Genomic DNA, 21,217 nt, shown 5'->3' with positions numbered 1-21,217 from the left:
ACCCAGACTGCAGAATATTGACTGAAAATTCATACCATAACTTGTGCTATGTTAATTTCAATCACACTATTTCAACTGTTCCATTGGGTTCTTAAATCATTTCAAGCTGCAAAGCTTGAAAGAAGTTTATGGTGCCTTGCAGTGCTGCATTAGGGGGCTATTTCCAAAAGGAAACTCCTCAGGTAACAACTGGTGCTTGCGTGAAGTCCTCAGTGATGCTGAACAAAGTTGCTGTCAGTCTAAGCAGGTTTTACAGGATCATTGTGAACATTGGCTTCAAGCTTTTCAAACAACATGATATAATTAAAATTATAATTAATTGTATGTACTTAGGACATTCAAAGCGATGTTGAGCAATTGGAAAATAGTTGACAATTGCTATGTGAAATCAGTATATATCGAGTACGAAGTCAAATCTAGAAAAGAAAACAAAATGGGCCACTTCCAAGGTCAAAGATTTTTGCTATGTATGCAGGACTTCTATTCTCCCTCAACCTGTCAAGCATGGGACAGGCTTTCCAGAGAAGTGGTGGTCATCATCCCTCAAAGCATCCGAAAAAGATGTGGATACGGTACATGAGGACATGGTTTATTAGTGAGTGTGGTGATGGTTGGACTGGATGATCTTAGAAGCCTTTTCCAACCGTAACGATCCTACAATTCCCTGAATTCCTATGTGAACATGCACAGCTGGAGACACTCGGGACGGGGACTCAGAAGGAGCGCATCAGGAGCGGTTTGGGTGACTTTCTCCTGCCAGGATGGAGAGGGGACTATGACAGCTGTGCTCAGGCCCGTGTCTTTAGCCTCCAGCCATGACCAACTAGGCCACTAGCCTTGTGTCTCTATGCTGGGTCCCTGCGTTCGGACACCGCACTGGGCTGGACACACTCTGTCGTGACAGGTTACCGTTTGCAGTGATACCACACGGAGCTGGACATTATTTATCGTGACACCTCACTGGGTAGGACACCGTCTGTGTAGCACCCGCTGCCCCTCACGCGGAGCCACACGCGACTGTGGTGGTTCCGCGCTCCGGTATTTGTCCGGACTCCCCGTTCTCACCTGCGTGCCTCACGGCTGCTCGGGCCGGGCAGCGCGGAGGCGCCGTGAGGGAGCGGAGCAAGGCGGGCTCGGCCCGCGCGGTGCATTGTGGGCAGGACCAGCCATCGACGCCATTTTGTCTCCGTCAGGCACGGCGCGGGTTGTCGGTGCGAGGCGGCCGAGCTGGTGTCTGGCGAGGAGGATTCGGCCCGCAGCTCACGATGATATCGGCCGCCCAGCTCCTCGATGAGCTCATGGGCCGGGACAGAAACCTGGCCCCGGATGAAAAGCGCAGCAACGTGCGGTGGGACCACGAGAGCGTGAGTGTAGCGGGGCCGCCTCTCCTGCCTCCTTCGCTGCTCTCGCACATTGCGCGTAGCCGGGGCTTTGTCGGAGCGATATGGGTGGCTTCTCTTGGCCGGGGACAACTACGGGAAGGGGGGACGTGCCGGCCGGAGCTGGGGTTCCGCGTGGGTTGCCGGGGTGCGGGTTGGGCCCTCCGTGCTGGGCCCTGCGTGGCGGCCTGGGCCGAGGAGGAGGAGGAAGATTCCGACACAGCCGGGCTGTTGTTGGGCTACAGGAGGAGCAGCCCCGGTGTTTGGGTGTCTGTGGGGCTAGGCTGTGCCCGCCAGCGCCGCCGTTAACGGGAACGGGGGTTTCCAGAGAGCTGCTGGTGGCCGAGGTCTCCCGTAGGGAAACACAAATATAAGGCGGCGGGGCGGTTAAAGGGATTCAACACTTCTGAGTGGAAGCTGCTGACTTACACGAAGGGGGATGAGATAGATGTTCTAGTTTGGGAGATAAATGAATGTGGATCTTTTCCTGAGGGTGGTGTTGGGGGAGGAAAAAGAAAGGCACGCGCTTACCGACTTTAATGTCTGGAGCTTGTAATACAAGGAAAAACCATGAGACTTTTGGTTAAGAAAAGCTTGATTCTTTCTTTATTTCCTCACTCAGAGGAATCTGCTGGTGGCGGAAACTATCTTAAACAAGACTGTCATTTAGGAGTACTTAACGTACTTTTGTTAATAGGATGTTCATTCATTTTTGCAATAAGTAGTCCAAACAAGACAACGTTGTTGCTATTATTATTGTTGTTATTATTGTTAATAGTTGGAGTTTCTCCAGCTGGTTGAGCTTTGATGAATGATGAGTTAGTTTTGGCTATCATAGTTGAATTGTAAGTTATTTCAGGAAAACTCAGTGGTTCCTGCAGAGGTCCCATAGCTGCTGCTTTGAGAGAGGTGAACAATGATGAATTCTTAAGTTTTATTTTCTCCCGTTTGTGAGACCTTTTTTTCGTTATGACGTGTGTTAAAAGAAAGTGTCACAGTTACAATGTGTGTTATCGCTTAAATGATAGGAATTTCTGTGGTTAAACCTGCACAAAACATTTAGCTGCTCCCCCCTTAGCATTTGCTTGGGATGTTGTTTATTTGGGAGGAGGGAGAAATGCTTGCATTTGGCTGTTCTAAATTGTGTCTTAATCTAAGACATGATTTAATGTTTTTATATGGGATTTAGGTCATTATAAAGGAGGATAATACTTGAATTTGTTTGGAGTGGTTGAATTTGTATGATCTAAGGACTAATACCTATCTTCCTTTAGATTTTTCAAGTGTGAGGAACCTTTCCCTTGAAAAATGCTGCTCTGTAGATGAGCAGTGCATGTCAGGAGGGAATCGTGAGTTCAGGAAGTTTTCATGACCTTGTTTATGTGTTTCTAGACTTACTTTATTAAGAAAATAATTCACTTGGGTGTTTGGTTAGATATTTTCTTTTGATTGTGAATTTAAAATAAGGAGGAGTTAGATGAAATACATGGAATACAAGGTGAATGGCTTCAGCCATGTTGGCCCAGGTAGAACAGATAAGGTGATTGGTGTGGTTTATTCCTTAAGGTGAGAAAGACTTGTTTTCTTGGTTGGTTTTTGTTTTCCCCATCATTCACTTTTAGTAAGTTCAGATTACCTTCTTCATCTTCAATTGAACGAATCACAGAGTATTTTCAGTTTTTCTTTTCACTTACAGCTTTAGCCTGAAGAGTTTGATTACAACCAAAGGACTCAGTCTCTAAGCTGTTCAGATTTGCTGTTTTACAAACAGGGCCTTGTCTCTCCTTCCCATTCCTCTTAACAGTTCAGAAAGTGAGCACTGTCCTGTGTCTAAGAGCAGTGGGAAAGTACTTCAGTCCTGCAGGATCTGCTGCTGTTTGCTCTGCTTCTGCTTTTATTTATGATTAAATACAACCTTTCTGCAAGGAATGTTTTCCTGGAATCCTGTAGTCAACCTATGAGTTCATAAACCCTAGCAATTACTGCTGTTAAACATGTGCCTCAGTTTGACTTCCTTTGTCACCTAAAGATTAAATTTGCAATGCTGACATATTTTAAAAGACAGGAAATGCAAATAAGGTTCAAATGGTAACATTAATTCCTCTGCCTGCTGTCCTGCTTTTCAGGTGAAATACGTCTGCTAATGTAATTTCTTTTGAGATTAGACATTGATCGACATGCAGCCTGCTCAATGCCAGCATGTTGTATTGATCCCAAAGTGTTGGATTTTGTGTCACATTTCATCAGTTTTGAATGTGGAAGATTACCACAAGAAGCTCATCTGTATTTTGCTTATTCTTTGGAGGTTGCATCCATGTGGCTATCAGAAACTGGAAGGTGCAGTGAAATACAAGATAGAAGTGGAAAGTGTGGAAGCAGAGGGTGTGATAGCTCAGTGTCTGATTTATTTGCAGTGCCAATGAAACATGTAGATCATACGTTATAAAAGCTTTTGTAGAGTTTAAGTTCTTACTATAAAACTTTGACATGATTAAAGCCTTTAATCTCTAAAAATTGGAATTCTGCTTGTGGTATATTTCAATATGATGTCGTGTCTTTAGGTAATCGATCCTGGGTTTAGCAAAAAGGCTTTGTGTGCAGGAAGAAATTATTAGTATCACGTATTTTTGTCTTTCTGCTTACTGTCTTATCTGTAGACAAAGTATATTTCTTTATTGATTCACACCTTCCTGCTTTAATATGCCACCTGCCTTGAAAGCAAGTTCTTACAGAAATAGTGGTTGCATAAGAATTCTGAGGCTGTTCTGTAGTACAAGACAGACAGCCCATGTGTGCTCCTGTAAGGTTTGAAATTTTGATTCTTCTTCAAGGCAAACTCAGGGTTTTAAGAAAGTGGAGAGGGATGGAGATCTGTTAGAGACAAATGACTGTGAGCAATCGCCTCTGATCATGCAGTTTCTCAAAATATTGCCTTGTATTCAGAGTATGGTGGGATGATTTTAGCTATGTGTTGTGCTTTTATTTTGATAATGCCAGCAACCTAAATTGCTTTGTATCTAGGTAGAATTTAAGGACTTAATCCTCCAGGGGACAGAGGGAGAGGACTTAACCTTTTATTACTAATACTCTTCCTACAACAAATAGCATCTTTCTTTAAGAGTGGTTTCTGGAGAAGGGCTGATTGTTTGTTTGGATTTGGGTGGGCAGGCATTGCTCTTAAAATGTCTGCTGCATGTGAGCTTTAATGGATTCAAAGAACTCAACTATGAGAAGGAATTTACTAGTTTTTGATGTGTACGCCACAGTCTGCTGGAATTTAATCTCAGCCTTTTTACTTGGAATTGTCTCTCTAAAGGAATTTGCTTTTGTAATTGTTTATTACTGTTAGAGAGCTACTTCTCCATCAGTAAATAAATTTCTTGCAGAAGAGAAACATGTTAATGTAGAAACACTAACAATATAGAGCTGTTAATAGCTTCTTTATATGGGAGAGCATTGAACTGCTTCCCAAACTCCAGTGGAGCTTGCAATTCTTGCTGTTAACTTAGCGGACTTGGATGTAAAGGATACTGCTTTCCCACCTCCTAGAGATATCAGGGATTATTGAATTAGTGATGAAGAAGTGGAAAGTTCCAAGCATCCCTGTTTGTTGTAGTGTCTTACCAAAGTGTGAGCACTCAGGGGCTTTGAGACCCAAGCTGTCTCAAAGGCTTATCCTGCAGCAGCAGTTTGACTCTGACACTTGTCTGTTGCACCTTCTTCCTAGCAGAGTTGGCAGAATAACTCAGCAAAAAGGAGTAAATGCTTGTTACCAGCATTGGTAGTTATGCCTACCAAACTCCCTGCTGTGGAATGTGTTTTCATATTACTTGTGGTTAGTGCAGTGGCCTGATAAACTGTGGATGCCAGTTGAAGCTTATCAGCCACCTCTGTTTCAGTCCTTTAATGGTTCCATGATGCTTGGACCATTCCTTGGCCCTTACTGTTCCCACTCACCATTGATTACTTAGGATTGATTGAAAGTGCAGTTGATGTTCAGCCTGGGAAGGTACATGTTGGACTCAGTGAAGCTGAGCTGGAATGATACCTGCAAGATTCTGCAGAATTCAAGCAAGTTGTATTTTCCTGTTGAAGCAAACACAGTTGAAGAGCATAATGAAATGGGGATGAGAGGGGAAGAAAATTGCTTCAGCCATGGTGGTCTGAACCACTCTGAAGTGAGTATTTAACTGTAGGCTGCTTCTTAGGAAGGAATGTCAAGTAATACACTGAGTGCCATCCTAGTGCTAGAGTGGCAGCATATAGAGCTGGTAGAAGAAAATTATGGCAGCTTTTTGCTCTGTGTGTGTTTTGTCATTATTTTGGGTTTGAGTTTTTTTGGTTGTTTGATATGGCTTGTGTTTGTTTTGGGGTTTTAATATATGTCAATCATTAATACAGTGTATGGCATGTTTAAACCTCATATTTTAATATTGGTTACTCCAACTTTTAGCTGTAATCAGCTCATAAAAAGAGGAGTTTCGTAGTAGTGCTGTTTTGTAATCATTTTAATTCTTTCTGCTCTTAATGTGGATGGGTGTTTTGTTTTATTCATCATACTTCTAATTTTTCCTTTGCTTCTTTTGTTCCTACTGCTTTCTAAACTGTTACAGGCCAGTTTGCCTAATTTTTTGGTTGATGGAAGATATTCTACAACCCTTTTAACTGTATGGTGTGGTCACATTGTCATTACTGTGCTCTCTGTGTCTTAGGAAATTGTTTAATCCTCTGAAATTTTTTGGGAAGTGTCTTTCCACTGATCCTTATACCTGGATGTGAGTATGAGAAAATGGAAGAAGAAGAGAATGTGTAGAGAAGTTATATTTCTGTGAACTAGTACAGAAATCCATCCCAGAAACTGCTCCTTTGAAGTAGTTCTGTAGTAAAACAAGGGATATTGCAACTTTCAGAGAAGAACACATTCTGAGATCAGATTTTGTCCAGTAACTTTCTCCTTCCTTCTGAGAGGGGAGGAAAAAAAAAGTCATGTCACATGTTTTCTTAACTATTCTTGTTAAATTGCTTCTGATAGGTACCAGTGTCCAAACCTGGATCACAGGAGAAGTATTCAAATTACATAATAAGAAATTTGTTTGTTTGTGTTTCTTTTCCATGGTTTGTAAATAGAGAGCATGATTGTTTTTCTGTAAAGCAGTCAGTAGAATTTTAACTTCTGTAGGCTGATTTGCAGTCTGGTGGTTAGCTTGGAAAAATAAATCAGGCTGATCTAATTTGATTAACGGGTGTCGCAGGCTTTTTAGTGAGGTGGTGTTGTCTGGGGCCTCAGTCCTTACCCTGGTTTCTTCAGATACTTCAGTGTGTGTCTTGGGAGATAAGATACTGCAAGTCTTTGTCCACGGGATATATGAGAGGATTAGAACTAGGCTGTAATGCATTCACAGTTATTAGATTGCCAAAAGTTAAAGTGGTATAACGTAAAAGAAGTGCTGGAAGAACGTCCAGGCTAGTTTTCGATTTACACCTTAATTAATGGCAGTCACATCTGTGGGGAGGGTCTAGTGAAAAGTTAAATAATTAAGATTATTTATGAAGTTAGGAATGTGAGTATTTCTGAGATTCTATCCTTATGGCTGTTCTAATTGATAGGAGATATTTCTGTGTCACGAACTTCAGGAACTGACCAACTTGAGTAGCTAAGCCCATGCTCATGAGTGAGGGTGAATAATCTTTTTAACAAAAGCTGGTTTTATCCATCATATGTTAAGTAATTATTGACTACAGTAACGGGTTTGTGGGTTTTTGAAATTTCTGGTGATCTTTTTTTGTTACCAGAAGAAGAACCTGACTCAATAATGCAAAACCAGTCTGTGCAGAAGAAACCAAATCCTTTCTAGATGTCAGGAAACCAGATTAAAATGAATGCCTTTTCTGCCTGAAGAGCTGTATAATGTCTTGTTGACTGTCATTCTTAAAGTAGGTAATTGTAAAAGCATTGGAGTGGATAAGGTTCTGGATAATTCTGTTTTTAATTGCCATCAAAGTCCTTGGGGCAGTATCAAATGTTTTAGTACAGGTGGCTCTGGTTCTCCAGGCCGGTAGCTCTGAGGAGGTGAAGGCTGAACACAGAGTAGTCCCAGGCAAGCAGAGGAAGCATGTTCCATGCTTCCGTGGCAATTGCTCTCACCTCTTGTGGCTTTTCACAGTTAAGAATATCACTGAAACTTACTAAATAGTCCATTCTGATCTCATTCCTTTCCTTTGCAAGTATTAAATATTTATATTTATAAATTGATGACACCTTCCTCTAATTTTAAATATTTAGTGGTAGAGTTAGGAACTGTTACTGTTGCAAGGAAAAGTAAGATTTTTAGTGTTTGGTCATTGAAGTGCATCTTGTAGCACTTACTGCTGCCAAGAAATATAAAGGGTGTGTAAAATTTCTAGAAATTTTACTATTTTCAAAGGAAACTGTGACACTAAAACTTTGTGTTTTAGTAAAAAAAGTGATTACATAAAATTTTCAATTCAAGAGGCAAAAAATGATGCCTGTTTCTTTCTTCTGTCAGGTTTGCAAATACTATCTTTGTGGCTTTTGCCCAGCTGAATTATTTACAAATACGCGTTCCGATCTAGGTAAGTTTATAAGTCATTACATTTTTATTCATGGAAAAGTAATTACAGTTGAACTTTTGTTTGCAAACTATGTTTTTATTGTTAATTGCTGTGTCAAAACACTTGGAATTTTTTTTTTTTTCATTTCAAGGGTTGCCAGTTATACAGTATGCTAAAAGTAATACTTATTCCAGATCCTACTTTGTCTAAGTGAAAAAGCATCTTACATTTTTTTTTCTTACTGTGTAAGCTATGTTGCTGGGTGTGGGGTGCTTTTCTCCTGCTCAAGTGGCAGTTTGTAGTTTGGGTTACTCTACCTGGGCAGGTTTTTAACCTGGTTTTGTGTGAGTATATACTATTGAGCTGCTTTACCTAAAGTAAGTCTCACTTACTGTAATAGTTATATCTGAAGACCAGCTCTAAATTACTGGTAATTGATGGCTACATGTAGCACATAGTTTGGAGATGTTAACTTAGCAAAATCAGGCTTTTGTCTTAGTGTTAGTTTCTAAGTCTGTTGATGAGTTTGAGAGTCTGGGGAAGGTGAGGAATTTTAACACAGTCACCTTCATGAGCTCAGGGCACATACCTCCTAATTTACTCTGAAGATCTGTTTTAAGTAGCCAGTGTGTTGCAGAGAAGCCTGGAAATTAGAAAGTGCCTGATGAAGTTTCCCTTCATATGCAATTTTTCTTTTTTTGTTCTTTTATTTTTTTTAAGCCCTAGGTGTATAGGATATTACATAGTTTGTTTGTATTTACTGATGTAAAACTTGATCTGGAAATTCTGTTCTTTATCATGACTTTGTATGTCGAGTCTCTTTTTCATAACTTCCTAATGATGTTGGCATTCTTTTTCTTCAGTGTCTTTCAAGCTCCAAGCAAAGGAAGCAGAAAGACAGAAGCATAAAAATATTTGTGAAAGGTTTATAGCTCTGTTCTGTCATGATGCACAAACAAATGTTGGTGGAATATGAATACAACATTTAGGAATGCAAACTTAATCTCTTTGTGTTGTCTTCTTAGGTCCTTGTGAAAAAATTCATGATGAAAATCTACGCAAACAGTAAGTTTGTTGTTTGATATGTTAAAGTAAATGAAGTTTCTGGGATCTTTACAATTTGCTAATAGCAGCCCAAACATTACGAATTACTTGCTCTTTTTATTTCCAAAAGTTTACTTAAATTTTTATTTAAATAAAAATGTACCTTTTTAAATATGTAATATTCTCTTATTGTGAGCAAGAATTTATAATACTGTGTGTCTTGTTACTTAGTTTTCAGTCTATTACAGATTGATGTGACCTCTCATTTTAAAAATCTTTTCTCAGGTATGAGAAGAGCTCTCGGTTTATGAAGGTGGGCTACGAGAGAGACTTCCTGCGCTATTTGCAGAGCTTGCTTGCTGAGGTGGAGCGCAGGATCCGGAGGGGCCATGCTCGTTTGGCTCTTTCGCAGAACCAACAGTCTTCTGGGGTGAGTCTGCAGGAGTCATTGAGGCAGCTTTTCCTGTAGATAGCATCTTCAGGTTCTTATCTATTCAGGTGAAACTTATTATTATGCAGAAGATTCCTGATGAATCAGATTTTTTGTCGGTTCGCATCCGACATTAATAGACAAGCCAAGTGACTCCAGAGTCACCAAGAGCTCTCTCTGTTCTCACTATCTCTTTGTTTCCTCAGAACGAGTATGTGTTCTCTACCTGTCAGGTGTTGTCTTTACCCTGAGAACCTGTTTACATTCTCTCCACTAGTTGTACATTCCTCCCTCCCTGCACTTGCAAACTGTGCCTTTCCCCGTGGTGGATGTAGAGCAGTGTCTGTGGCCTGTGCTCTCTGAGTTTTGTGACTGCCAGGACAGCCTTGCTCTTTCTGCTGCCCCACCTCACTGTTCTGTACAAAGTCAAGTCCAGTTGCTTCAGAAGGAGCTGTGGACAGTATGAAGTTGAGAGATGCCATTTGTGGAGCAGAGGAGGGAATGCGGCAATAAGTCTATTCTAGCTGCCTGCTGAGAGGGCACTGCTAACTAATACATCTTTGAAGTGAGATTCTTTCTGCAATTTACACTCAGAGTTTGAAATTTAAAGCCTACAGAACCTCTTAAGTCATAATTGAATGACTGCAAAGATATGTAATAGCTGCATGGGAGTGTCAGAGTTTAAAGTTAGGACTTTGAATACAGTTTTCTTATTTTTTATAGGCCAGGATCATGAGCATTTTTATTTATTTGGGAGGAATTAATGTGACTAGACTTAACAAGGGTGGAGTAAGCTGTGTCGAGGAGTGTTTTATATTAACAAGGAAAGAAAAAAGCCCCAACTCACTCTTGTACTTTTTACAGGGAGCAGGACCTACTGGTAAAAACGAGGAGAAGATTCAGGTGTTAACTGACAAAATTGATGTACTGCTTCAACAGGTGAGGGGTTTTTAACCCCATGAGAGAGATCTCTTGCTTTTGTTACTTGATTAAAAAAAAAAAATTAATGTTTTTATTGCCTTTTAGATTGAAGAACTAGGTTCAGAAGGAAAGGTGGAAGAAGCACAAGGAATGATGAAACTCGTTGAACAGTTAAAGGAAGAGAGAGAACTGCTGAGGTCTACGACTTCAGTAAGTCACATGTTCATAGTTCTGTGAGACATATCAAAGTTTGGTGTGCAGTACATTCTAAATAACCATGTTCTTCCACTGAAGGCATGCAAGGTCTGTGCAGAATTCATTACATAGTAGCAGGACATTTGGCTGTGTTAATTCAGTGTATTGATTAGGCATTCTGTCTTGGGAGAAGGCTTCCTGCACACAAACTATGAAATTACTCACCCAGCAGTCCTGGAGGAGAGCTTGCACCTTCCTCTAGTGGAGGTCTCAGTTAAACTTTGCCTGGTGACCTCTGCAGTATAATTCTACTGAGCTACCAATGTAACAGTTACAGAAAGCCCTTGAGTCTGGGCTGTGACAGGCATCTGTCTGACTCTGAGAGCTGCAGAAGCCAGAGGGAATGTTTCAAGTATCAATTTCTTGTTAATAAAAAGGAGCTTAAGTTTAAAGATTTTATTTTGGTGTTTAATGAAATGCACAAATTGAGATTCTTGTTTTAAGAATTCAGTTTGAAATCCTAAATTCAGTTTTGTCCATATCATATTTTAAGAGCTCTTGTTGCTGTGTGCAACATTTATGAGCTCTTCGTTACAATTTATTGAAACAACAGCCAGAAGGATTGAAAGTTTGAAAATTTTGTTGTTGGTTTTGTTTAGAATTAAGAAATCTTGTTTTTGTTAAAAAACCTGATAATTCTAGTAGAAATGCTTTCATAGCAAAATTATTTAACAGGTGTAATAGTTTTGAGGAGGTTAATTTGAACTTTATCTTGTTTACATGTTCTTGGGTGTGATATTGATTGATGTTTTTCATTGGGACTCACTTAATTTTTGCTTTAAGTGATTAATTAGGAAAGGACTTTTAATTTGTTGTGGTTTAAGGGTTTTTTATTAAAATAGGGATATTTTCTTTTAGTTTTGCTTGTGTGTTATTTGAAACACGCTTAAAAATTTGTGGATTGGGTTTTGTAACAGTTGTTTAAGAAATTAAAAACATATAAAGCTTTGTTTGACTTTATTTGTGGTGTGATTTTTATTCTTTTCTTTTGTTGGTTAACAATGTGGTTTAATGTCTGATGTGTTCGCTTAACAATTGTTTGATTCGTGGGAGAATGAAGCATATTAAAGATGTGATGAATAATTTTTTTTAAATGTGATTACTTTTTGTGATATATATGTAGGACTATTGTTAGTTTTTACTTTTTGGGGTATACTTAATGAAGTATAAGCTTGTAAAAATGTTGATAGGCCTGATTACTTGTTTTTTTTAAGAGCTCTCAAATGTTGCACACAGCATGTTTATGTCCATGCTGTATGATTCATGAACCTGGGTTTTTGTTGAAATTTCAGTGTACTTCTCATATGTCTGTTGAAACAGTGGTTTAATTTAACCACCATACTTTTAAATAGAAGCCAGTATTTCTTTTTGTTATTCTTGATGTGGTATTCTAGCCTTTTGATTCCTTGAGGTATATTCCATGGTAGTTCTGCAGCTCCTGACATTTCAAAAGTTGATGCAAAAGAAATCTTAAAACTGAAAAAAAAAAAGCTTTAAAAGAAAAACTTAAAACTTTAATTTTTCTGATATTGCAAGGAAGCTGCAGATATGACTATATACATGTTAATGCAGTGAGTAATTGTTCTGTGGTTTTTCATGGGCTCCTTCCATGTGGGAATGGTCATAGGGTGGCTTCTTCTCTCCCTGTTTACTGTGATGGGGTGCAGTGAACCAAAGATAAAGCAGGCAGATGTGATTTCAGCTTTCAATAGAGCTTGGGATTTGACAACAGTAACGTAGAGTTACCAACCTCTTCACTGACTAAAACTTCTCTTTTGCCAAATTAAATGTTCTTTTTTTTTTTTCAGACAATTGAGAGCTTTGCAGCCCAGGAAAAACAAATGGAAGTTTGTGAAGTTTGTGGAGCCTTTTTAATTGTAGGAGATGCACAGTCCAGGGTAGATGACCACTTAATGGGAAAGCAGCACATGGGTTATGCCAAAATAAAAGCTACTGTAGAAGATTTAAAAGTAAGTATTTCCTCCAGTTACTGAAATTAAAAATGCTTGGAGGTTTCCTAACTTACATAAAAGGCTGTGTGAAGAAGGTGAAGCACTCCCAAGAGATGGAATCCTGCACTGTGCTTTCACTGATGTAATTTGTTGTGACATTAGATACAAGCAAGGATGTTGGTTCAGGTTGGAATTTTTATGGCCTTTTAAAGGAAATGTAGTGTGGCCTCCGTTGTGAGAGTGACAAGCAAAAAAAGGTTCTGCAAGACAAAGGATTTTCATTTCAGGGATTTTAGGAAGCACTGTCCTTTGTTTGGAAGATAAAATGGAACTGTTTTAAAAGTTTAGGCTTTTACATTCTCAGAATCTGTAAGTTTAAGTGTCTTGAGTAATCTTAATTTCTTCCTGTGAACTTCTTTTTTAAGGAAAAGTTACGAAAAAGAACAGAAGAGCCTGACCGTGATGAAAGGTTGAAAAAAGAGAAGCTAGAACGGGAAGAGAGGGAGAAAGAGAGGGAGCGGGAAAGAGAAGAGCGGGAAAGAAAGAGACGACGTGAAGAGGAAGAAAAGGAGAAAGAGAGGGCTCGTGACAGAGAGAGACGTAAAAGGAGCCGCTCACGGAGCAGGCATTCAAGCAGGACATCTGACAGGAGGTGCAGCCGCTCACGAGACCACAAAAGGTCAAGAAGCAGAGAAAGAAGACGAAGCAGGTACCTCTGTGTGTGTCTCTGTGTCTCTTAAGTATTTTCAGGTAAATTTTCAAAAGGTAAAAATCTTGTGGGGACTTATCTGTCAGCCTGAGTCACATCACTGATTTGTTTACTTCACTTAGATCTTTCTTCTTAAGTGAATACGCACCTTATTGGTTCTAAGGATAATCAAGTTTTTCTGAGTGTCACTGTCTTCTCTCCATTTTTGGAAGATGAAACCATAGTGGTAGAAGCAGCTTTATGAGGGAGCTTTCAGCAAACAAAGAATGCTCCCAAAAAATATGGTTTCTTGTTTCTTCCTTCAGCTGGTCTTTATTTCATGGTGGTAGATACTTTTAAACTATGTAGTTAAGTGTTTCAGTAAATGAAGAGGGCATATTTCTTATGTACTGGGAAATATTTCTAAAAAAAATGTTAATATTTGGTTTATGCAGGTAATCACTGTATTTAAAAGTGCTGCTGTTTTACTGTTGTATATTCTGAGATGGAAAATAGCAGCTGAGATTGACATTTTTCAAATTCTCTCTGAATGTTAAGGAGTCGTGATCGGAAGAGAAGCAGAAGCCATGATAGATCAGAAAGGAAACACAGGTCTCGTAGTAGGGACAGGAGACGGTCAAAAAGCCGGGATCGAAAATCCTACAAGCACAGAAGCAAAAGCAGAGAGAGGGAACAAGACAGGAAGTCAAAAGAAAAAGGTATGTTTGTTTAAGGACTGAGTTCTTAGCAAGTTCTGAAACAAATCTTTTCTTAGAGTCTCAGAAGCTGTTAGCTTTTCAGTGAGTGCCTGAAAGTTCTTAGTACCAAATCAGACCTCATTCTGAGAGGTGTGTGTGTTGCTGTAAGCAATTTGAAGCATTTTTTCTTTCCAGTTACTGTCACTACATGTGTGTGCATACCTACACCCCAGTGTCCTTCTCTTACCTGTTGCAGTTTGCCTGCAGATGAAGTGTGCAAGGATTTTTATATATTTTAAGACCTGTTTACCTTTAGAAAAACATACGCCTGTAATAATAATTTTCTAAGAGTGAATGTCTTATATTCCTACTCCTAGTGGATATTTGCAATTACCCGTTGCAGGTACATGTTTTGTGGGAGGCTGGTACCTTGCTTCTCACCTGTACCACCTATTAGTTCTCAACACTATCATGTTTCCTTTATTATTCTTTTAATAGTGCTTTTAAGTTTTTTTCCTGATCTATAAGTGCAGTTCAAGATAAATAGTGCAGAATCCCTGCGATGCTCTAAATGACAATTTATGCCTTCTCCCCAGTCTCCTGCTCTTCCCCCCCACCTTTCTCCCTTTTTTTTTGTTTGATTTTTTTATTTGTTGTTTAAACAAAGTGAGTCTTGCTTTGTCAGTATTCAGGTGAGTCTGAACAGAAAGCTGTGTTAGTCTTTGGAACAGTTTTGTAGCTGTACGTGCCATGTACCACCGCATTCATGGTGACTCACTGTTTCACCAGAGGCTGAAGCTCAGAAACTTTAAGTAGGATTACAGAGAGCTACAGTGAGAACACTGTACATTCACATTCTGTGAGAAGATACTAATTCACTGTTACTGCTAAATTTCCCCCTTTAAAAGTTTTTTGGAACTTCTGTAGGAACGTAATACTTCTGGCTCTGGTGGGGAGCTGACTAATGGCCAGTCCGAAACAGCCACCCCACTTCATGGGCTGATCATCAGTAATGGATGAAACAATTGTGTTTCTAAGGTACTTTTGAGGTTCTCTGGAATGAAAGGTGCTCTGTGCATGTGTCTGGGTTGCATAGGCCTGTCTGCTTGACCCTTCTCTGTATTTATCCAGTGGATTGGTTGCCAAAATGTTGGTAATGCTTCATGTATTTCTCTTCCTCGACTTCCTCGGACTGTTTGAATTATTCTGGTTTATATTGTGGGCCACCTTTAGTATTGATTCTTCTCCCATTTTCCTTTGCCGTGTAAGAGAGTGGGTTTTGTTGCTTGCTCGCTGGCAGTGGAAATGATGTGCAGGCTTTAAACTATTCAGTGTTGTAGCCTATATTTGTCCATTTGTTACTATTCTTACCTGATTTTTTGCCTGCTTTATGAACAGATTTCTGATACTTGGTGAAGAATGTCCTGTTCTCTTGAATGTGTGTTATCTATGCATATAAATAACTGCTTTCTTCTTTATTCAAATTTGGTCTGGTTTTGACCTTTTCAGTTCTTTCATTAATCTTCCCATAAATAGAGGAGCTAATAATCTCTCTTCAACATCTCAAGTATTTTTAGTTTTAACTTGACTGATTTCCTTGCTGGCTGTTTTATTTTCTGCTTGCTACTTTCTTGCACCAGAAATGAGGACAGTGAGGTGATGCTATGAGCTGTGATGAAAATCCCACCTGGGAAAATCAATTACTTTTTTTGACTCTGCCATCCTAACATTTGTAAAAGCACAAATAAGCCTGAGAGAGCAGGACTGTAATGCTGAAGAAGTTTGTGATTTTTTTCCCTTTGTTGGGAAAGTCTTAACAGAAAAAAAAAAATTAAAGAGGAAGGAAGGAAGGAAAAAACCAAATCCAGTAGTAATTACTAAGGCAACAAAATGTTAATTTCTGTACTTAAGCTGTAAGCACCATTGCATTGTCATATTTACGATGTGGCACTGTAAATAGTTAGTTAAGAATAACGCTTTTAGAGATTCATGTGTTTGAAGTGTGTGGCTTTTGCACAATAGAAACTTCAAAGTTAAATCTTAACTTACTACATTGGGAATCTTGTCTCCAGAATCGAATCTACTTTATTGCCACCACTGATCTGCAATTGTAAAAGTAAGCAGCAAAGGCTGTAACTAGTAGTGCCTTTCATTTGGAAATCTCAGACTGCTTTATAAACATGAATATTAACACAAAAAAATCCCAAGAAGCAGTTTACCAAGACTTGTGTACAATTGCACATTAAATTAGTCCCACACTTTCAAAATTCAGAAGTCCTGGTTTCTTGTTCACTCAGATACTTATGTGTAGAAGACGGCAGCCAAGGTTCTAGGAAAAAAGTCTGTGTAAAAATGGGGGCACTTGCTTTGTGACACAGATTTCAGGGTCAGAGATACCTTTTCTAAAGAAAGGAGCCACCAGCCGTAAACACCGGCTGAGCATTAGCTTAATATAAACCAGTAGAATGCACCTACTATTCAAATTAACAAACTTCAGAGCAGATGCAATATATAGATTATAAAATAAAAATTATTTTCCAAGTATCTTCATTTTATGAAGGGTTAGTACTGGAATGGGACTCTAGACCACTTTGGCTTGGCTTTCTATCTTCCCTAATCTAGATTCTTATACTTGAATTTAAAAAATTATGATCATGTTTTAATGTTAGTGATTAAACCTCAGCAAATACTGCCAGAACACTTCAGTAATACTGGATATGATGTTTGATTTTCTGAACAGTAAAGCAATTCACTTTGTCATGATAAGGATTCTCACAAAACACATCTCAGTTGCCCACACAAACTCAGTCAGAAAAATGTGCATGTGTTTAATCAGGAAGCAAAATCAATAATAATGTGATTTATACCTAATAGATCACAGCTGAAATAATACACCCAGTTCCAACAGCAAACTAATTTTATGTGCTTTCTCTCTTACTGATTAAAAATACAGTGGAGGAACTTAACTTCTTGCAGATACTCTAGGGGTTGAAAAGTTATTGGGCTGTTTGTTGAATACACTGTTTCAGTTCTGCTTGGCAAACTGGCGGTTTGGTATGGTATACCTATTTTAATACTAAAATTTTTAGAAGAGTTTGGTCTTTCATACCACAGTTTATTAGTTTTTTTTAACCTTAAACAAAATTATCCTCCTTGACCACATTCAAGACACAAACAAGACAGAACAAAACCCTGCACACTGCACATCCATAGGGCTATTAAGATCTACCATATCTACATAGGACAGAAGATAAGATTATTGGACTGACTACTAGTCCTCTGCGGGGAAACAAGACTACTATTCCTCAGTGGATCCACGTGTGCACCGGAGATACCTTTAAGACACAAAAAGAAGACTTTTTAACAAGGTTAGTTAGAGTGCAATCTACCTGCGGAGTTGCCAAATTGAGGGCAGACAGACCCAAACTGACTTAGTTGTTCAGTGAGCTGGGTGATGTTGCCATGTGCTCTCCAAGCACCCTGCACTGGATGTGCTGCTGCAGGTGAATCCTCACTACTGGTGGTCGTTAGGTAGTTGCCCTCATTTCTCTGTGAGGGCTTAACCCTATCCTTTGGTAGTGTGTTATAAAACAAAGAAGTTGGAATGTTGCTGCGCTTTTAAAGCTTAATTTCTTGCTTTGTATCCTGGAATATAAAAGTGTATTATGCCAGTCTAGGCGATAATGTTATTTAAAATAGCTTTTTCAGAGTGTTCGATCTGTGTGCTCCTGTGTCAGGGATATATCTATTTATAATATTTATTTTGATTGCCCAGATAGCAGGGAATAATCAGAAAAAAGAGCATGAATGTTGTTCTGTATGATGACATCTGAGAGGTTGGTTTTTGGATTTTTTTTTTTTTTTTCTCTCCAGAGTGTCTTTACTGAGAAAGAGTTGAATATTATGGTGTGAAATAATACAGCAGGAATTGGTATTTTTATTAAATTTGCAAATACTGAATTTACAGATGAGGCACGCAGCTCTAATACTGAATGTTTTTCTTCCCATGGAAATATTTTTACTTCTGGCTTCCTTCCTTCTTTGAAGATTGAGATTTTTGTGTAGCAAATGCTTCAGTAAGCTTCCCAATTGATGATCAAATTGTGGGCTCCTTCCCCCATAACTTGCTGTCTCTTTGCCTTTGAAAAAAAACCTGCTTTTTATATATCTTCCAAGCTGTCTCCCCAAGCCCTTTTAATGAGTTGTTTATAACTGACTGCTGTTTTTATGAAATTGAGAATTAACAACGCTGACAAATGTGCAGCTTCAAATTCAATTTTGGTTGTCACTGATCTCCGCCTTCAAAGCTGTCAGTGCTTAATATTGTTGCCCAAAGTATTTGATAGTTTGAGATAGCTAGTTTTTAATTGGCAAGTATCAATTTCTTTGATTATGCAGTCAAACATTGTCCACCACTCTTTTCTGATTCTCTTTCAAGAACCATAATTAATGAAAATTATAAACCAAAGCAAGCCATACACAATCAGAAATCAAAACTTGGGGACCAAAAGAGTCCCATAGTAAGTAAGGAAGCCATGCACCATAATTACACATCTGCCTAACTGCTTTACCCCCAATTTGTTCATTTTGACAGAGAGCTGAGTAGCTGCCTCTGTTAGGAGGTTGGACCTTTCTCCTCTTCCCCCACCTTATACTGTCTCCTTCTGCCTTTATTTTGTCCCCTCTCCATTCCAGCATGGTAGTCTGAAGCCTGTTTCTGTAACTGAGTATTACTGTTATTGCTATAGAAAGTAATTGTCCCATGTTGTATGCAGTATATATCTCACATGTGCAATGTTTGTTTTTATTTTGAAATCCATGGTCAATGTCTTCTTTCATGGCAGAAAAGAGGGGATCTGATGATAAAAAAAGTAGTATGAAGTCCAGTAGTCGAGAAAAACAGAGTGAAGACACAAATACAGACTCGAAGGAGAGTGAGACTAAGAATGAGGTCAATGGGACCAATGAAGACATTAAATCTGAAGGTGACACTCAGTCCAATTAAAACTGATCTGATATGACCTCAGATCAGACAGAGGTAAGTGCATTATTTCAAACTTTGATTAGGGCTTTTTGTTACTGTTTAACAGTGCAGCGTAAGTATGCACAGATGAAGATGGAACTAAGTCAAGTAAGAAGACAAACTAAAGCACCTTCTGAAGGAAATGACAGTGTAGTCCTGCAAAACGTTTTGAGGTACATTGTTTTGTCTCAGCTATTTTTGTAGCAGACTCGTGCCCCCATTAGTGTGCCTCTTTGGGACATATTTGTAATATAATCACAATAGAAAAATTAATTATCTTTTTTTATTTTTAGGGATTTTGTTATCGTTTTTTTAAAAAAAAGTTGAACTGGTTTTGTATTTAAGTCCATATTGTGTTGGTACATCAGCAGAAACTTTTGCTTAAATACTTAATATTTGAGGCACATGTTGGACTACTTTGTTTTCATATAAACTGCTAGTATTTCTTTGTCAAGGATGTTTCTAGTTTTTTTGCTTTATTGCCTTGCATTCTAATGCAGTTTGTTCTGTAACTCGAGAGCCAGTAGCATTGGATTGATGGAAGTGTAGGGTTTATGAATTATTGCAGCTGACTACCATACCTCACACAGCGTTGGTGTTGTGAGCGGCCCATGAAAAGCCAAATTAAAAATCAAGGATTCAGTCAAACTAAGCAGGTACTCATGCCAGGTACTCCTTTCTCTACCCACATCCATGTTTGAATGCTGTTGCCTGTAATCTTTAAGCTTACTGTTGTGTTTTTGATTTTGAAGCTAGTGAAAAGGACTTTTTGTGTATTGTGTGAATACTGTAAATCTGATGTTAACAGAATGGAATTTTCTTTCAACTGTGTGTAGGGATGCAGTGCTGCCCAGAATTAGATATCTTTAAAGAGTTTAAAATCCAATAAACACTACATATTATTCGCCTTGTTACTTTCAATGCAATTCAAGTCTTTAAGAGGTATGTGCTTAATATTTCCTACTGTGTAGGAGACTTTGCAGTCAGCCATAGCACAGAAGAGTGGAATGGCTGGTAACAGGCTTGTGAGGCAGATGTAAATGCAGAGACAGATGCCACCAAATGATGGCAGTGTTGATGGCAGGAATATATGCTGGAAACTATTTGTGGGAAATGAAGCAGCTAAGCAATAAGCAGTTATGTATTGAAAGGACAACTTGAAGTTTTTTCCCCACTCTTGACATAGCTTGACACAGAAGGTCTTTAGTTGTATTCCTGAAATAAGGAACTAACAGTGGAGGTGACAGCTGATAAATGAGCTTCTTGCAGTATAATTTGTTACTGTAGTTGCATTACGTATGCTAGGAACTTTTAAACATTTAATGTTGATATTAAACAATTAATGCTGCATCATTGCTTCTAATGCCAGTCATGTTCAATGGTGATGTTTTTGTAGAGTTAAGATGACAGCTAACAACTGGGCGAATGTATAGGAATGGTAAACAAAATGCTCCTAATGCTGTCTAATCGTCTGTTCTCCCAAAATTTTGCGTTATAGGACTACTATGTGAAGAGTCTGCGAAGACAGCAGAAGAGAGCTTAAACTGAAGATCTGCTTTTAAATGAGGTGAAAGAAAGCTGTAGTGGCATAGAAAAATATAAAGTTGAGTTAGATTTTTTTTTTTAATAAAATTTAATTCAGGACTGGTGTTTCCTCCCAGAGTTCAAAAAGATGTGTTGATAATAGCACATATGCTACTGAGAATATAAGTCCTGTATCCTTCTTTTTCTTTAAGACTTTTTAAGATAAGAAACCAACATAACCTGAACACATGGCTTGCTCAGTGTTTAATTGCAAGTTTTCATTCTTGGACTTTAAAACACAAGAATAAATGTTTAGTATTTGTGTGAATTGAACTAAAATTAATCCCATTTTTACAACTAAGCAATTCCTAGCTTCTTGATATATGAGAAATGGAAATAAAGTCTCTTTGAATTTCTGTTACAAATTTGATTGTCTCTGTCATTGAACATTTAATATTAAATAAGCTTATTTCCTAATAAATTTCTTATGTCTTCAAGCTTATTTCATTAATTTGGATGCTTAGTTATTCTATGCTGTTTGTGGGTTTGGGTTTTTTTTTTGGATCCATCAGGATTTAATTTCAGGCTTACTTTTGCAGCAGTTAGATGCTGTTGGGTTCACCGTCTCCCCCCAAAGCACCTTTTGCTGCAGTGGGTTAAGAAATTACAGAAATTTGGCAAAATAATGGCAGTACTAATTCTTTATAACAGTTCAACTTCAACAGCATGC

General features: G+C 38.6%; 1 protein-coding gene across 5 annotated transcripts; it reads left to right on the top strand.

The window, feature by feature from the left end:
* The first annotated feature begins 1,153 nt into the window (after positions 1-1,153).
* LUC7L3 (LUC7 like 3 pre-mRNA splicing factor) lies at positions 1,154-20,989 on the top strand. Of its 5 annotated transcripts, XM_009094392.4 has the most exons (12): positions 1,154-1,364; positions 7,907-7,973; positions 8,978-9,017; positions 9,282-9,426; positions 10,291-10,365; positions 10,453-10,557; positions 12,411-12,572; positions 12,980-13,263; positions 13,801-13,961; positions 18,785-18,925; positions 19,031-19,136; positions 20,462-20,989. In XM_009094392.4, the coding sequence occupies exons 1-12, from the start codon at positions 1,266-1,268 to the stop codon at positions 20,472-20,474; spliced, it is 1,398 nt and encodes a 465-aa protein (XP_009092640.1). In that variant the 5' UTR covers positions 1,154-1,265; the 3' UTR covers positions 20,475-20,989. The 5 variants fall into 5 exon arrangements, 4 of the variants coding, with proteins under 4 accessions (XP_009092640.1, XP_050837129.1, XP_009092639.1 ...); XM_050981172.1 differs by lacking the exon at positions 18,785-18,925; XM_009094391.4 differs by having other exon boundaries at positions 19,031-20,989.
* Positions 20,990-21,217: the final 228 nt, after the last annotated feature.

The sequence above is a fragment of the Serinus canaria genome, chromosome 18, assembly GCF_022539315.1.
Source record: "Serinus canaria isolate serCan28SL12 chromosome 18, serCan2020, whole genome shotgun sequence".
Lineage (NCBI taxonomy): Eukaryota > Metazoa > Chordata > Aves > Passeriformes > Fringillidae > Serinus > Serinus canaria.
The sequence above is the reverse complement of the archived record's forward strand: the minus strand, read 5'-3'. Positions and strand labels throughout refer to the sequence as shown.

What these genes read in the sequence shown, in the direction of transcription:
- LUC7L3 (XM_009094391.4), top strand. Translation starts at nt 1,266, where the DNA reads ATGATATCGGCCGCCCAGCTCCTCGATGAGCTCATGGGCCGGGACAGA. An exon ending in TGCGGTGGGACCACGAGAGC is followed by an intron (nt 1,365 to 7,906) that starts GTGAGTGTAGCG and finishes TTCTTCTGTCAG; the next exon opens with GTTTGCAAATACTATCTTTG. An exon ending in TGAAGACATTAAATCTGAAG is followed by an intron (nt 18,926 to 19,030) that starts GTGACACTCAGT and finishes ACTGTTTAACAG; the next exon opens with TGCAGCGTAAGTATGCACAG.